Below are 18,396 nucleotides of genomic sequence, written 5' to 3' on the forward strand. Positions count from 1 at the left end.
GTGGGACCTGGAGCACTGGACACCAGCAGCAAAGCTTTTCAATCCCAGGATACTCCTGTCTTTCCCATATAACCCGCCCACAGCCCAAGGGCACTCCAGTTTTGTTGGTGTCCGGCAGGAGCTGGACCACCATTATAACAGGGCTGTATTAAGCAGCCCAAGCTTTACTTTTATGCTTTTTTTTTTTTTTACAAACGCCCTCCGCGGCGCCATGACACCAAGCTAGTGCTAGGTACTCCTGGCGGGGCTCAGAGGAGGACTACCTAGCAGGCTCCCCGGACCCCAGACTGCAGCCTGGAATCCAGGGGACAGGTAAGGTGGAACCCCGTTTGCTGGGACCCACGTCTTAGTGCAGTCTTGCCTTCGGTCTCAGGAGACAGACCGGAGGCGCTGATGTGGACACTGGCTTTGCCCACCACTCCACTAGACCACCGGGGCAAAAATGTTACTGGCGCAGAGGCATATTTTAAAGGCCAGGGGACCTGGTGGTTAATGTCAGCCAGAAGATAAGGTGCTCTCCCTGCAGCCCCTCCCCCCAGCTCAGAGCGCCTTTTCACTGCAGTCTTGGCGTTCCCTGAGCTGCTCCTCCCTCACCCTCCGCCCCCTCAGAGACACGCGGAAACCATTTTAGGCAAGCAGGTCTCCGGAAAATGCTGGGTCCAGTCTCCCTGTATACTTCTCCCACGAGCCAGGTTATACAGCGCTATATCCTACCAACCACTGTGATCTAGTAGATTTTAGTGCCCATTGCTGACATTTAATGTTTTTATTTTTTGCGTTTGTATGTGACTTGTGCTAGTTCTCTACTTTCTATACTGTCAGTTATACCTCTCCCTTATTTTTCTACTATACCCTGACATACTAAAGTATTGGGGGTTCCTTGTACCTCACATCTGCTATTTAACTGTGTGGACTATCACATACTATATAGTGTGGACTAGCACACTACACTGTACCATATTATACATCCTGCAAGGTGTTCACTGCATTGTTTCATATTGTGTATTCTATTATTCTTGTGGTTATGGCTGTCAGAAGAAAGAATAACAAGCAGCCTGATGCTGCTCTTCCTACTCTAGTGTCTTGTAAGTCCTGCTCTGCGAACTTAGCCACAAAGGGCCTCATACAGGATGGTGTCTGTATTGTTACACAGCCCAAGGCCCATCAGCCCCAGTGTCTCTCCCTCAGGACCCACCCTGGGCTGCATTTTCACAAATGCTGGCAAAACTTGCGGACCAAGTAGCGGTCCCTGTGGTAGCTCCCCCTATGGGATTGCCACAGCAGCTACTCCCTGCAAATCCTTTGCCTCCCCCATGGATAGACGTACTGTCTACCTCAGTACAGAGTTTGGCTAATACCTCTACGGTTTTCCAGCAAATGCTGCAAAAAGATAAACCTTTACCCACTAAGGGGTCTATTTACTAAGCAGTTTTAGGAGACGGAGTGAAAAGTAATAAGGTGCCAGCCAATCGGCTCCCAACTGTAATTTTTCAAACACAGCCTGTGAGATGGCAGTTAGGAGCAAATTGGCTGGCACTTTATCACTTTTCACTCTGTCTCCTAACACTGCTTAGTAAATAGACCCCCCAGCCTACTAAACGTGCTATGACGTGTGCCAATCCACACAGTTATCTGATTCTGAGATATCGGGGGAGGCAGAAGAGTCACATCTCTCTCACTCTGAAACCATCTCATGAGAAGAGGAGCCACCCTCTAAACTAAATATACCTGCTCTTGTGAGAGCTGTTAAAACTAATCTACAAATAAAAGAGGATGAATCCGCTCCTAAGAAAAAACACGCACTTTTCAAATGACAAAAGGTGATTTTACCAGAGTTCCCTCACTCTGACCAGCTATCTCATCACATGAGTGAAGCTTGGAATATGCCCGGTAAAAGGTTTCAAATTCCAAAACGTTTCAGTTCCGTTTACCCGCTTCAAGCTATTAATTGTACTAAATGGGAAGTTCCCCCAACAGTGGATTCTCATGTAACAAGTCTGGTTAAAAATGCCACCTTACCCATTTATACTGCAACCTCCTTGAAGGAGACTACAGATAGACGTATAGATCTATATAATCTCTTACAGGAGCTATTACTCGTCCTGCTAGGGCTACGCCCAGGGTGGCAAAAGCCATTGAGAGTTGGGCAAAGGCCCTAGAAGAGACTTTTCCCCTGATGCTTCGAGGGAACAGCTGTCTTATATATCTCACATTAGAGATGCAGCCTTCTACTTAGTTGTGAAGCAGCTATGGATACGGCTCTCCTGGCCTCCAGGATATCTTCCACTGCGGTTGTGGCCTGACGTATTCTTTGGCTACATTTCTAGAAAGCAGATTCAGAATCAAAACGGGCTCTAGAGTCTCAGCCTTATGCAGGAGACATCCTATTTGGTCAAGAATTAGATAAAATTGTGACTACTTTGGCAACTAACAAGACGGCCTTCCTGCCCTCTGCATATAATACAAAGCCGCGGATGTCATCCTTTCTGTCGTTTCACCCTCAGGGTAAAGCCAAGGGTCAGTCCTTTCCATGACAGCAGCTCAGCCAAGGCCTCCAAGCCTAGGGCCAAATAAGCCTCGGCTACTAGACGTCCACCTGCCAAGTCTGAGGACACGCTTGCAGCCTGATGGGGCGGGCCTCTCCAAGGGTGGGAGGCCAACTTCTTCAATTCACCCAAGTTTGACATCAAACCACGTCAGATGCCTGGGTAAGGGAAGTGGTCTTCCACGTATACGCCCTCTCCTTCCTGAGGTGACCCACTCAACAGTTCTTTTGCATAGGACCTAAATCGGACTAGGTCCCTGCTGCTCCAAAAAACCATTCAGTCCTTACTGAATTCAGGAGTAATAATTTGGGTCCCCTCCTCACCGCAGGGCAAGGGCTATTATTCTACCCTTTTCCCAATGGGTCTCAGTGGCCTATCCTCAACCTCAAGTCTCTGAACAAGTTTATCAGGGTGCCCAGGTTTCGTATGGAAACCCTCCGTTCTATTATCCTAGCTATGGAGCAACCTGGAGATTTTGGGCCTGATTCAGACCCGGACGCTATTTGCGCTCGCTCGTCCAGAAAATAGGGGTGGCTATTCAAATTAACCGTTCGCTGTTTGCGGTCTGTTCACGCCTCTAGGTCTGAACGAGTGAACAAAACTTGCGGTCGTTTTTTGGGAAACTACACCCCCTGGCCGCTCGCATCCTACGTCATGTCCCCTATTTATTAGATTAATCGAGTACATCGACCAGGGTATGAACTGCTCGCTATTCTTGGGGTTGGTTTTTCCTACCACAATTTTGCGAGCAGTTCTTGGTAAAAAATAACCCAGTGACGTGGTCTATGACGCTGCTGTTTTTAATATGCACACCCATAAAACGCTCGTTTTGACCTTTAAGCACGCCTGCGATCGGATCTCCACTCCCCGTTTTCAAGCAACTTCCCCTGTTACCACCCACATACGCCTCATTCTGTCACTCAAATTAGCAGGCATTCGCTATTTTGCGAGCACATGAATTTCGGCCGCACTGACTGGTTCGCGCATGTGTATAACAATCCGTACGCATGCGCAGTTGGGCAAACATCGCTCGGAGCAAACGAGCTGCCGCTTACGAGTGGCTCTGAATCAGGCCCTTTGTTATCCCTAGACATTCAGGACGCTTACCTACATGTACTTGTAGCGCCTTCTCATCAACATTATCTCTGGTTTGCTACACTGCAGCAGCATTACCCATTTCAGGCTCTGCCGTTTGTCATTTCAACGGCTCCTCGGGTCTTTACCAAGATCGTGGCAGTTATGGCGGCCTCTCTTCGTTGTCAAGGGATCAGACTGCTCCCATACCTGGACAATCTCTTGCTGTTGGCCAGCTCCCCAAAGACTCTTCAAATGTACGGTTGGCTGATCAACTGGAAAAAGTCTTCCCGGACACCCTCTAAAAGGATGGTACATTTGGGAGCCCTCCTGGACTCTCGATTTCAGAGAATCTCCCTAACATCGGACAAGATTTCAGCTCTGCAGCACAGGCTACTCAGACTGCTCCACAATCGCAGAGTGTCAATTCACTCTGCAATGCAGGCCTTGGGATCAATGGTGTCCACCTTTGACATGGTGGAATTCACCCAGTTTCACTCCAGGCCACTACACTTTTTCCTCTCCAGGTGGAACGGGCTACCCCTTCTGCTCAGATCCCAGACGATGACCTTTCCCGCCAGAGTTTTGCCTGTCCCTAGCCTGGTGGCTACACACCTCCCATTTGAACAAGGGTCATCCCTTTTGGATCCCGGACTGGGCACTCCTCACCATGGATGCAAGCCTCCGAGGGTGGGCGCAGTAACCCGCCAGCACTCCTTCCAGGGCCGATGGTCCCCAGTCGAGGTACCAATAAATATCCTGGAACTTCGAGCCATCTACAGAGCTCTCACTCTGGCTCAGAACATTCTGAAAAACAGGCCAGTACAAATACAGACCGACAACGCCACAGCTGTGGCCTACCTCAGTCACCAAGGGGTCACTCGAAGTCAGTCAGGAATGACAGAAGTGTCCCGCATTCTCACATGGGCTGACCACAATCTCCCAGCCATCTCTGCAGTGTTCATCCTGGGGATTCTCAAATGGGGAAGCTGGTTTCCTCAGCCGTCACGACGTGCACGCAGGAGAATGGTTTCTACATACAGAAGTCTTTCAGCTTCTGCTGGACAAATGGGGTCTTCTAGATGTGGATCTCATGGCCTCAAGACAAAACCACAAACTTCCAGTTTATGGAGCCAGAACAAAGGACCCCGACGCGGCCTTCATAGACGCCTTATCGGTAAAATGGAACTTCCAGTTGGTATATCTTTTCCATCCAATATCCATGCTTCCTCGAGTGCTTCAGAAGTTCAGACAGGAGGGGTCACAATCCTGTTAATAGCTCCGGGTGGCCCAGACATCATTGGTACTCCGTTCTTCCCGGCCTGTCTGTCTTTAATGGTGTGGGTCTTGAGACATCCCTCCTAACGGCTAAGGGTTTCTCCATCTCTGTGGCCCAGACCATGTTCAAAGCACGTAAACCGGCCTCAGCCTGGATTTACCACAGACTATGGCCATCAAGTCTTTAAAGTTTCTCGTATTCTTGCCTTTCTTCAGGCTGGACTAGACATAGGCCTCCACCTAGCATCTCTCAAAGTGCAGGTCTCTGCTTTGTCTATCTAGTTTTAGCACAGAATTGCTCCTATACCAGATGTTCACACCTTCATGCAAGGTGTTCTACGTATACAACCTCCCTTTGTCCCTCCTTTTGCTCCATGGGATTTTGTCACTGGTGCTTCAAGCACTTCAGGAACATCCATTCGAACCCCTGGAATCAGTGGATGTGAAATGGCTCACTGCTAAGACTCTGTTTCTTCTGGCTATAGCGTCTGCCCGTAGGGTATCGGATTTAGGGGTGCTTTCCTGTCACTCCCCCTTTTTAATATTTCATCAGGACAGGGCTGTTTTTTGAACATGCCCAGGCTTCCTTCCCAAGGTGGTTTCTCACTTCCACCTGAATGAGGAAATTGTGGTTCCGGACTTTAATTCACCCGACCTCTCGGCAGGTGAGGCCTCTTTGTGGTCTGTGCTCTGAATATCTACGTGGATCTCCCTCTTTGTCCTGTATGGATTCCATAAGAAGGGATGGCCAGCCTAACAAACAGACTCTGGCCAGATGGATTTGCATGACTATCTCACAGGCTTACACGCAGACTGGCCTTCCTGTGCTGACTACAGTGCTCATTCTACTCGCTCTGTGGGTCCCTCATGGGCAGCCCAGCGTGGCATCTCAGCTGAACAGCTATGCAAGGCGGCCATCTGGTCTTCTGTCCACACCTTTCTTAGGTTTTATGCCTTTGATACATTTGCCTCTCATTTGCTTATCAGGGTGCTACCTTTGGGTGTAGAGTTTAGCTCAGGAGCTTTTCTGCAATTGAACAACTGCTTTGGGACATCCCCAATGTCTCCCTGTGGAGTCCTATGGACCCTGAAGTGGAAAAGGAGAGTTATGGTATAACTTACCTTTGTTAACTCTTTCTTTAAAGTCCATAGGGTCCACAGGGCACCCACCCTGACACACCTAGCTTCTATGGGCTTCTCTTCTTAGTCACTTGTTTCGTTCTCTGCATAAGAATGTGATTTTTCAGTGTACCAGTCTTCCTTCTCTACTGTCCTGCGCCTGCCTTGGGCTTGTTAACAAAACCGAAGTGCCCTCAGGCTGTGGGCGGGGTATAGGGGGAAGGACCAGAGCGTCCTGGGAATGAAAAGCTTTGCTGTTGGTGTCCGGTCTTCCAGGTCCTACCTACATCCCAATGTCTCCCTGTGGACCATATGGACTTTGAAGAAAGAGGTTAACAAAGGTAAGTTTTACCATAACTCTCCTTTTTTGTACTATTTCTCATACATACATTTCTCCTTCATCCACTAAGGTACACTGGAGCTCAAGACACTGGGGTATAGACGGTGGAAGAGTGGAGCCTGGCACTTTAAATTGATTTGGAAGTACAGCTTGCTCCTCCCCAGTATACCCAATCAGCCCCAGTTTTAGAAATGTGCCCGAGAGAGACGGTGGCACATTAGACTGTCTCCAGCATTTGTTAACTATGGTTATTTTTTAATTTCTTTTCCTTTTAATATTATTCATTTACATTTAGGACAGGCAGACTGTAGGCTGCAGCAGTCTGCCAGCGACGTGGGAGCCACCAGGAGGGACCCCCCACGGCTTAAAGTGGTCAGTTTCCGGCTCCCTGGGGCTCTGAGAAGTGCTATATGCAAAAGAGCCATCGGACTCTGGGGACCTGACACAGCTTACTGCGGCTTAAAGCAGCATTAGTCTGCAGTGGCAGAGACTTTTCAGGGCTACCACAGGCGTGAGTGTATTCTGCTCCTTGCTAGAATCAAGGGTTATTTCCTCCTGTACAGCGCTTGCATTAGTTGACAGCTTAATTCACTCACTGCTCACAGCTACTCGGGCTGGAGGGGTGGAGCTTAAACAGGTGCCTAGTCAGCGCTGCCTCTTCCTCTCTGTTCAGTGCTGGTTAGAACACAGCGCTCTATTGAATATTACCAGGAGGGGGGAGGGAGTCCTCCATTCCCGTTAGGTGCACTTTTCACACATGGGAGTGGCACCATTTTCTCCTGCAGCACAGCGCACATCTAATAGGAATCTGTTACCTACCTTGTTGCATTGAGCACTAGGTGTACCTGGGGACTGTGAGTCCATCACAGGGTGCTGGTGAGATATTATTGTATTATCCCTTCCTGTGTTTATATATAGCTTCTTATTATTGTGTTATTTTCTCCTGGTGCCTTCGTTTCTCTGCCTACATTGCTCTTTACTAAAAAAAAAAAAAAAAAAGGGGGATATCTGTGTGTATGGATGTGTGTGTTCCACAGCATATCTACCTGGTGGCACAATGACAGGAAAGCCTCAGATAAGGGGGTTTCATAGAAGGTGTTTGCCTGACTCCAGTGAGTCTGAGAGTTCAGTCCCTATGGGGGTTGATACTAGTCAGATCGTAACTCCACCTTGGGTAGCCACTTTAGCAGGTGTCATGTCCGATTTAACTACTGAGTTGGCGGCTTCCCGTAGGGAAAGTGAACCTGCAAGGGGGGGAAGGTTCAAGTACTACTATTTTGTCTTCTCAAGGGAACCAGCCTGGGCTCAGGGGTTGGTACAGATAATGGGCTCCTCTTATAGAACTACAGATGCAGGACGCCTGTCATTACTCACCTCATTGTCGGCTTCCCCTGACCTCTCGAGCGGTCAAATGCCAGGTGCGGCATCAAGTGACGCACTGAGGATTACGCTTGGGGTCTGCTAGGACATCCTTGTGCTACTCCGTGATTTGGTTCCTGCGGTTACTGTCATGGCAGCCATGACAGTCTACATCCCCTGATTTGGCTCTTTACCCAATGGTAGCATTGGTTGTAGTCAGCTGACACTGTCCTCCAATGGACTGCTACCTTAGGGTATTTAGCCGGGCTCTGGACAACAGGAAGTTGCCTGTACAACGTTGTTACTTCCAGTGTATATTTGCTGTTGCAGCGTTCAAGGTTCCGAGTTCCTTTCTTCTAGTGATATATTCCTAATGTTAATCTGCGGTGTGTGTATCTCCTAAGTGTCAAACCACTGTGCCAGTTCCACGTCTGGATCCACAGTGTGTGTACTCAGTACGTCATCCAAGTACTATCTCCTAAGTGTCATTCTCCTGTGCCAGTTCTGCGTCTGGATCCACAGTGTACCTACTCAGTACGTTACCCAAGTGCAAACACCCAGTATCATTCTCCTGTGCTTTCCCTGCGATTGTGTTCTTCCATTTCCCACTTGTGCCGGATACCTGACCAAAGGGCCGCGACCTGCTTGCTGGGTGCAGCTTAAACACAAATCCCAATTGGTGGGGTCACTGGTAAACACCTCCCAGTAAGTTAGACTCCACGCCTTTGGTTAGGTCTAGCCAACATCCAGTACTTGTGGATGAGGAAGGCATATATCCAGGCCCCTCGCCTCCAGTTCCTTTCCCAACCTGGGACCTCGACTTCCAATCCCTCGGTAGAGGATCTCCATAGCCCAAATGTGACAACACCTATCTAAGAAGAGACTCCTACCGCCGGTACTTATGTCGGAGGATGTATCCGAACATGGATCACTCCTCTCAGGAGGACGATGGTGAGTTATTTGAAGAATCAGACATAGAGGATTTCTCGCAGGAGCCAGATAAGGGTACATAGGACATTTGAAGCCCTTTTTCTTGAGTTTGTGATGTCCTTCAGATATCTGATTCAGAGCCGACAGTGTCTCCGGATTTCTCATTATTCAGTAAGAAACAGAGACTAGCTGGTACTTTCCTTTCTTCTCTCCAATTTCATGAGCAGTTGGCTGCTGCTTGGAAACATCTGGATAAGAAGCTTCAGATGTCCAAGTGTTTTCTTTCCCTTTCCCTTTTCCACGCAGAAAATAGGGTCAAGTGGGAAACTCCTCCACCAGTAGATCCATCGGCTTTTCGGAAGACTACACAGCCTATCTCAGGGGCCACGACTTTTAAAGAAACCTGAGAGCGTAAGTTGGAAACTGCCCTCAAGTTCATGTGTTCGGCAGCTGGTGTTTTACTCAGACCCACTTCAGTTCTTGGGTAAACATGGTAGTTAAAAATGGGCAGAACAATTGGTAGTAGGGCTGCAGGCTAACACACCCTGAGCTGATCTTATCCCTCTAGCCGAGTATATCCGGGAATCTGCTATTTTCCTGGTCGAGGCATTTAGAGATATTGGTCAGGTATATCCCAAGATCTCAGCAGTTGCTTCCTGCCACTCCCTATGTCTTCGGGCCTGGCAGGCAGATGCAGAGTCTGAACGGGCTGTGGGATATCCTGTTTGGTCCAGAGCTGGACTAAAGGATCTCCTGGGCCACGGGCAGCAAAAAGGAGATTGATGTTTTTACCAGTGCCGCGGCCACCGGCGCCAGTGGATCGGCATAACTGAGCATCTCCTGCCAGCACCAAGCAAGAACTCCCCTGACTGGGGGTGAGGTATAGGGAAGAAGGAGGCTGCACTGCCTAGGGCAGTGATTCCCAACTCGGTCCTCAAGGCACACTAACAGTCCTGGTTTTAGTGATATCCATAATTGTGCACAGATGGTTTAATCAAAATAACTGAGGCACTAATTAAGTTACTTGTGCTCAAGTATGGCTATCCTTAAAACCTGGACTGTTAGTGTGCCTTGAGGACCGTGGTTGGGAACCCCTGGCCTAGGGAGTTAAAGACTTTAACTGTTTGGTGTACAGTCTGCACAGCCTATACCCAAGCACTGTCCCAGTTTCCCCTATGGAAAGGAAGAATAAAGTGCCTTCCTTTTGGGCCCCCACCAGGTTTCCAGGACGGGCTAGAGGTACCTTGTTGGCAGTTAGAGGTGGAAGGTCCAGGGTTCACCAACCCAGTGCTGCCCTTCGTGCGGACTCTAAGCTTGGCGACAAGGCTATGGCATGAGGGGCTTCTATTCCACCTCGGGGCTCCCACGGTGGATGCTAGTCTCTTACAGTTCAGGGAGGTTGGTTCCGGACTGGTTCCATGTTTGGGTGCACAATCTTGTATCCCATGGATACAAGATAATTTGTTTTTCCTCCCCCCAGTTCGTTTTTCCACCACAGGTCTGCCGGTTGCACAGCAGAAACGGGTAGTGTTGCAGCAGGCGATCAACAATTTCTTGACCTCAAAAGTATTCATTCCAGTGCACCAACGAACTCGGGGATTCTATTTGAATCTGTTTGTAGTTCCGAAGCCGGATGGTTCAGTCTGGCCTATTTTGAATTTGAAATCGTTAAATCACTATTTAATGTTCCACATGTTCAAAATGGAATCCCTACACTTGGTCATTGCTAGGCTGGAGGCTGCAGTTTTCAATTTTGGGCGCTGCCCTTCGGACTGTCGTTGGCTTTCAGGTTTTTTTTACCAAGGTGATAGCGGTAGTGATTGCTCACCTCAGATCTTTGGGAGTGACCATTGTCCCTTTCCTAGATGACCTTCTCATCAAGGTTCCGTTAGTGGAAAAACCTCTGGATTATGTGTCACTCATACATCAGTTTCTCATGACTGGATCGTCAACTTCCAGAAGTCCAACCTGGTGCCATCTCAATGCATTCAGTTTCTGGGAATTATTCTGGATACTTCCCTACAACGAGTAATTCTTCCAGCAGACAAGGCTCATGCGATCCAAGCCTTGGTCAGAATGGTTCTCAGGCCACAAAAGACATCCGTTCACCTTTGTATTCGCCTTCTGAGTAAGATGGTGGCCTCCTACAAGGCCATCCAGTTTGGCAGGTTCCATTTCAGACTGTTCCAGTTGGATCTCTTGTCTCAGTGGTCGGGGTAGCACCTTCAGATGCACCGTCTAGTGCGTCTGTCCCCTGGAACTTACATTTCTCTGCTCTGGTGGCTCAAGACCGACCATCTATTGGTGGGTCACCGCTTCCGCATTTGGAACTGGATTCTTCTGACTACGGATGCCAGTCTCTGCGGCTGTGGTGCAGTGGTATTGGACAGTTAATTTCAGGGCCGCTGGTCACGCCAGGAGACCCTCCTACCATTCAACTTTCTAGAGCTCATGGCGGATTACAATGTCCTTCTAGCAGCATCTCCCTTTTTGATGGGACTGCCCATTTGGGTGCAGTTTGGACAACACCACGATCATGGTGTACATAAATCGACAATGGGGAACGCAAGGTCCCATGGCCATATGCAAATCCAGCCGCATACTACAGTGGGCAGAGTGACACGTTGAGGTGATGGAGGCGGATTATCTCAGTCGCCAGGATATCATGGCGACTATCTCAGTCGCCACAGTCATCCTGGTGTCTCCGGGTTGTCCTCATCGGCCATGGTACTCGGAACTCCTACTACGTCTTGCAGACAATCCGTAGCTGTTACCTCTATGCTTGGATATTCTTTAGCAAGTCAGTTCGTGTACCCCGCCTTACAATGGCTGCATTTAACGGCATGGCAGTTGAAGCCGCAATCTTAAGACGCAAAGGTATTCCAGAAGCAGTGGTTCCCACTAGCTTTGTGCTTGGAAGCCAGTGACATCCACCCACTACCATCGTATATGGATGTCGTACGTGGCGTGGTGTGAAGGTCGTGGTCTTCCCACTTCTTCTTTCCATCTTCCCTGTCCGCTCCTTTTTCTTCAAGGCGGCTGGATGCTGGGCTGTGCCTAGGATCGGTACACTTGTTTGCCTTGTCCATCTTCTTCATTTGGCCCTGCTTCTAGAGGTTCAGACATTCCTTCAGCAAGTTCTTTGGGTCCTACCACCTTTTGTTCTGCCTACTTGGGAGCTTAGCTTTCCTCCAAGCAGCTGTTTTTGAGCCTCTAGAGGAGGTGTATCTCAAGTACTTCTCCTGGAAGTCAATTCTCCTGTTATCTTTGGCCTGGCGGGTGTCCAAGCTTGGGGCATTATCTTGCCGCACTCCTTACCTGATCTACCGCCTTTTCTGCTAAAGGTGGTTTCAGCCTTCCACATCAATCATAGAAACATAGAATTTGACGGCAGATTAGAACCACTTGGCCCATCTAGTCTGCCCCATAAATCAATCAGCCGATTGTAGTCCCTGTCTTGTCTGATGACTGAGGTTCTTCCCATTCTTTGGATGTAGTTTGGGCTCTCTGAGTCTATGTTGCCCGAACAGAGGCATTGTGCGAATTGTATGCCCTTTTTGTGCTCTATGATGCTGCAGGGTGCAGGTGGCCTGTGTCTAAGCTGATGTTTGCCAGATGGATCTGTCTGACTAACCGTCAGGCTTATGTGGCCAGTGCTCATCGTCCACCTGTTTCCATTTTGGCGCACTCTATGCGCTTGGTGGGAACATCTTGGACTGAGTGCTGCAGTGCTTCTGACTCGCAGCTCTGCTGTGCGGCTACTTAGTCCATGGTACACACCTTTGCTCAGTTTTACTGTTTCTACACCTTTGCGGCCTTTTATTAAAGTTTTGTCTGCCAGGTTTTGCAGGTTTCTCAGCACTCTCTCACCCCGCAAGCTTTGGGACATCCACATTGTCTTGAGCTCCAGTGTCCCCTAGTGGATGAAGAAGAAAACAGGATTTTGGTACTTACCAATAAATCCATTTCTCCAATTCCAAAGGGGACACTGGACGCCCGCCCAGCGCTGCTTTACCTGCTGTTGTTCTGTTGCAGTCGTTCTGTTCTGATTGTGTGACTTCATGTTGTTTGTCTGCAGTTTGTTAAATTATTTTTCTTCTCTTCGGTCTTGGACTGCTTATGTGTGGGTTCCTCCTTCCTGTTGTCTTTCTCTGTTGTCTTGCTCTCCGTCTTCTCTCGGGCTCAGTTTCTCTAACTGGGGCTGATGGGGTATAGAGAGGGAGAATCCAGCCTCACTTCTAAATTAATTTAAAGTGCCAGGCTCTACTGTACCACCGTCTATACACAGTGTCTTGAGCTCCAGTGTCCCCTGTGGAATCAGAGAAATTGATTTATCAATAAGTATCAAAATCCTGTTTTTTGTTTGCAGACGAACTGAATTAGCACCTAATTTCGCAAAGTGCAAGCCAGCAAATGAAGTGGCCACTGAAGATAAAACGGAAGTTGAATCACTGTCGCCATCCTCTGCGTGAGTTAAGAGAGTAGCACAAACCTATATCATAGACCTTCTTATGCTAAACCAGAGATGTATTTTTTTTCTTCACTTTTTCATGTACCAAGTTTCTTTAGTATACTGCAAGGAAGTGATTGCATCTGTTTTCTAGAAGTATATATCTCCTTGCTGCACACGGTACTTGAACATAGGGAACAGAAGTGTTCTACAATAAGAAAAATATTTATACACTGGAGTTTAATTTGTCAAAATGTTACTTTTAACTCCATCTTTGGCTCAGCTCCTCAGCCATGTAAGCTTGCATAGCTGAGTTTCAATTGCCTGTTCCCTTGTGGCCAATAGACCAAAGATTTCAGGGGGCTCTGATGAGTCTGGCAGTGATATAATAGCAGCTACAAGTTTAGTAAAGAGAAACGCTAAAGTTTTCATCCTTCGTTTTCTGCTGACCCCCTTAAATCCACAGACTAGAAGAAGAATGGAGACTGATAGTTTGCATGGCAGGTCAAGCTGGGGTAGGATAAATTGTTATCTTCTGAGTAAAGCAGTGCATGACCTTGGAAGTAAAGGATATTGTTAAACTTGTCCTTTACTTCCAAGGTCATGTCTTCTTTAGTGATAAAAAAAACCAATGTGATGTAAAAAGTTATTTAATCAATGTATTAGAATACATAACATCATTGGATACAATTATTACGTTAGATTCATACCCATTAACCAAAAAAGATTACACTTGATTAGACAACCCTATTTAATAACTGGTATGGCTATCCAAAACCTCATTCCAGTTGAGTATAGCATATTGCACTTATTAGATATAACAACCTATGTCAGGATTGAAATCTGATATCTCAAAAATCATTATGTTGGTCACACATTGGTTAGTTAAGTCTTCTCAAAAATACTATGATAAAGAATAGGAACTCCTTATAATATACAATCCACCTCTCCTGAATAACGAGGAACCTGTAATCCTTTGGGGAAGTGACCCAAGTGACCGTATACAGTCCATCATATGTTAGTACCAAAACGGAAGCTAATTATTCCTGACAATCACGTTGAGGCCTTCTATGTCATACAAGGAGTTATGAAAGGTAAACACTACAAGCATCTCATAACTCTGAGAATATAATGGGTAAGAATGCTGCAGCAATAGCCACAGACACTCTCTAAACCATCTTGTGATTATGTAGACCAGGCATGTCAAACTCAAAATACCAACCGGACCAAATATTCAAGGTCTAAGAGAGTGTGGGCCGCAAGAAAAAAAAAGTCTTATATGCAGATCACACTGCACCATCACACCAGTACTCCCCCTCACAGATCCCACCACATCATCACACCACTATACCCCCTCACAGATCCCACTGCACCATCACACCAGTACTTCTCCTCACAGATCCCACCGCATCATCACACCAGTATACCCCCTCACAGATCACACTGCACCATCACACCAGTATACCCCCTCACAGATCACACTGCACCATCACACCATTACTCTCCCTCACAGATCCCACCGCATCATCACACCAGTACACCCCCTCACAGATCCCACTGCATCATCAAACCAGTACACCCCCTCACAGATCCCACTGCATCATCAAACCAGTATACCACCTCACAGATCACACTGCACCACACCATTACTCTCCCTCACAGATCCCACCGCATCATCACACCAGTACTCCCCCTCACAGATCCCACCACATCATCACACCACTATACCCCCTCACAGATCCCACTGCACCATCACACCAGTACTCCCCCTCACAGATCCCACCGCATCATCACACCACTATACTCCCTCACAGATCCCACTGCACCATCACACCAGTACTTCCCCTCACAGATCCCACCGCATCATCACACCAGTATACCCCCTCACAGATCCCACCACATCATCACACCACTATACCCCCTCACAGATCCCACTGCACCATCACACCAGTACTCTCCCTCACAGATCCCACTGCATCATCAAACCAGTACACCCCCTCACAGATCCCACTGCATCATCAAACCAGTATACCACCTCACAGATCACACTGCACCACACCATTACTCTCGCTCACAGATCCCACCGCATCATCACACCAGTACTCCCCCTCACAGATCCCACCACATCATCACACCACTATACCCCCTCACAGATCCCACTGCACCATCACACCAGTACTCCCCCTCACAGATCCCACCGCATCATCACACAACTATACCCCCTCACAGATCCCACTGCACCATCACACCAGTACTTCCCCTCACAGATCCCACCGCATCATCACACCAGTATACCCCCTCACAGATCACACTGCACCATCACACCAGTACTCTCCCTCACAGATCCCACTGCATCATCAAACCAGTATACCACCTCACAGATCCCACTGCAACATCACACCAATACACCCCCTTACAGAACCCACTGCATCATCACACCAGTACTCCCCTCCCCTCACAGATCCACTGCACCATCACACCAGTACAAATCCCACTGCCTCCCCTCACGCTGCACCATCACACTTTCCCCCTCAGAGATCACACTGCGACTGCCTGCCCGCGCACTTACATTTTTTCCTTTGTTAAGTTCACGTCTCCTCTCCTGCCGGCGTTCTCCTCTCTTCCTCACAATGGTGCACAGCGCAACGTTTGCACAGGTTGTAAGCGAGCTGCGGATGGGACCCTTAGTGGTGACTGATGGCTCAGCAAAAGCTTATGGGAGATGCTGCCGCAGCTCCCCCATCGGCCATGTTTTTGGGAATGCAGTAACACTGCCAGATCGGAGCTGAGCTCCGATCGCGGCAGGGGATGAATGTAGGGCGGCTCTACATAATATATATTTCTTCTTCAGGGTCCATACGGTATCCACAGGATACCTTGGGGTATAGGTGATGACGTCAGGCATCGGGCACCACAGTGTTAAGTTTTTCATCCTCCCAGGATGTACTGGGGTCTCTCTCCTATACAGTCCTGAGTCCCCAGGCAGGGGGCTCCCTGGGGACTGGCCACAGCGTGCAGCCAGGTACTGCACTTGCGCTTCCACTACCCCCCCCCCCCGGGACAGCGGGCCGCGGCGTTGCAGAAACGCTCTGGCATCCCAGGGGTTAAATGCAGGCCAGGGGAGCGCGCCTTCCCTGCACAGCAGCCGGCACCTCCCCCGCTGCACACGGCCTCTCCACAGTGGTCTGAGCCAGTGCAGTCGCTCCTCCCTCGGACTCCGCCTCCTCTCTGCTCCTCGGCGGCCATCTTTTTACATGTGGCAAACGCTGGAGCTGAACGCTGGCATCGTGGTCCGGGTCCCCCCTGCATACCTCTCCTCCGCAGTAGCATGTCAGAGTATGTAGTGCTGTTTACTACCAGACTCTGTGTCTGGGTAGTTGAGCTCAGCGCTAATAGTGCAGGGTTGAATTCTGCATTGTATGTGACTTTATGCTAGCGCTGCTGCCTGTACTGTATTTCTGTCTGTCAGCCTTTTTACATATCCCTGTTCTTCTCTGCTAAAGCCCTTGCGGTGCGGTGTCGCAGGAGGGTTATACCTCACTACTACTGTGTTGTCTGTGAGCTGTGTCACATACATTTTTTAAGTGTCACTCCTCCTGTCTGACAGTGATCGTGATTTTCCCCTGCATCCAAAATGTACCGTATGTCATGTACAATTGGTGGAGGGTGATGGACACTCTGAAGGATTATGTAAGGCGTGTTTTCTCCTCTCACGCCCTAGACTGTCTCTGCACCTGTGCAGGAACCTCCCTGGGCTTGTTTCACTAAGGCGCTTACAACCCTGGTGGGACAACTAGCGACGCCCCCTGCTTTGCCCCAGATGGGGTTTTCACAGCAGTAAATGGTATCGTCCCCCATACAGGGTTTTCCTAGACAGTTAGTGGTACCCCAGAGTCTTCCACTTTCGCCCCCCCAGGTCACTCAAGAGCCTGCGTGGGTTAGCTCCCTGTCCACTATGGTGCAACACATGTCGGACGTATTACAGGGGGAGTCATCATTACAGCTGCATAAGCAACCACTGCAATCTCAAACTGATCACTAAGTTCGCATTTGCCTGCGGAGTTGCCGGGTGTCTATTCAGTTGGCGATGAGGTTACTGGGTTTCATGGTGTCAATGATCGACATGGTGGAGTTTGCCCAGTTCCACTCCAGACCTCTGCAGAAGTTGATCCTCTCCAGATGGAATGGGTTGCCCCAGTGGATAAAGTCACATACAATGGTGCTTCCGTCGGAGCTACGTCTGTCTCTGGCCTGGTGGCTGCAGACTACTCACCTGAACAGGGGGCGCCCCTTTTGGATTGCAGACTGGGTCCTTCTGACGACGGATGTCAGTCTCCGAGGCTGGGGAGCAGTGACGGGTCCTCAATTCTTCCAGGGAAGGTGGACGCTGTCAGAAGCTGCTCTTCCAATAAACATATTGGAACTTCGGGCAGTGTTCAAGGCTCTCTGGCAGCCAAGACAGGTCCTGCACGGGAGGGCCATGCAGGTTCAGTCAGACAATGCCACCACGGTGGCTTATATAAACCACCAAGGAGGGACCCGCAGTCAGGCGGCTCTGACAGAAGTGTCCCGCATTCTAGCTTGGGCGGAAAAGACATCTCACTGCAATATCGGCAGTGTTCATACCAGGAGTCCTCAACTGGGAATCAGACTTTCTTAGCCATCAGGACGTGCATCCAGGAGAGTGGTCTCTTCACCAGGAGGTGTTTCAGCTACTGGTGAACAAGTGGGGCCTACCGGAGATAGAGCTCATGGCCTCCCAACACAACAACAAACTGCCGGTGTTCGGGTCAAGAACAAGAGATGCAAAAGCTTATCTAGTGGACGCCCTGTCGGTCAGTTGGACCTTCCAGTATGCGTACCTCTTCCCTCCGTTCTCCCTTCTTCCTTGAGTGATACACAAATTCAAGCAAGAAGGCGGCACGCTCCTACTGATAGCTCCAGCGTGGCCCAGACGGCACTGGTACTCAGACCTTCAGAGTTTCTCAGTGGACACTCCGATGCTGTTGCCTCAACGTACGGACTTGTTATCTCAGGATCCTTGTCATCATCCGGACCTGGGTCGGCTGTCTTTGACGGCGTGGCTATTGAGACTGCCCTCTTGAGGTCCAGAGGGTTTTCCAGCTCTGTGGTTAACACCATGTTACGAGCTCAGAAGCCTTCATCTGCCAGCATTTACCATCGGATATGGTGGGCTTTCTTTCAGTGGTGTCACCCAAGAGTCTATGCTCCTCGGGTCTTTCGGTTATCCAGGGTGCTGGCTTTCCCACAGGCAGGTTTAGATCAAGGTCTTCGCCTTG

At 49.1% G+C, this 18,396-nt stretch overlaps 1 protein-coding gene across 1 annotated transcript in view; it reads left to right on the forward strand.

Moving 5' to 3' along the window:
* Nucleotides 1–18,396, forward strand: part of EIF2AK2 (eukaryotic translation initiation factor 2 alpha kinase 2) — a 131,476-nt gene that overhangs the window by 66,906 nt on the left and 46,174 nt on the right. Inside the window, exon 11 of the mRNA XM_088477658.1 lies at nucleotides 13,016–13,114. Coding sequence (XP_088333784.1) covers nucleotides 13,016–13,114 — 99 coding nt within the window. The remainder of the gene's footprint in view (nucleotides 1–13,015; nucleotides 13,115–18,396) is intronic.

This window comes from Taudactylus pleione, unplaced genomic scaffold (genome assembly GCF_031769625.1).
Source record: "Taudactylus pleione unplaced genomic scaffold, aTauple2 ptg000201l, whole genome shotgun sequence".
Lineage (NCBI taxonomy): Eukaryota > Metazoa > Chordata > Amphibia > Anura > Myobatrachidae > Taudactylus > Taudactylus pleione.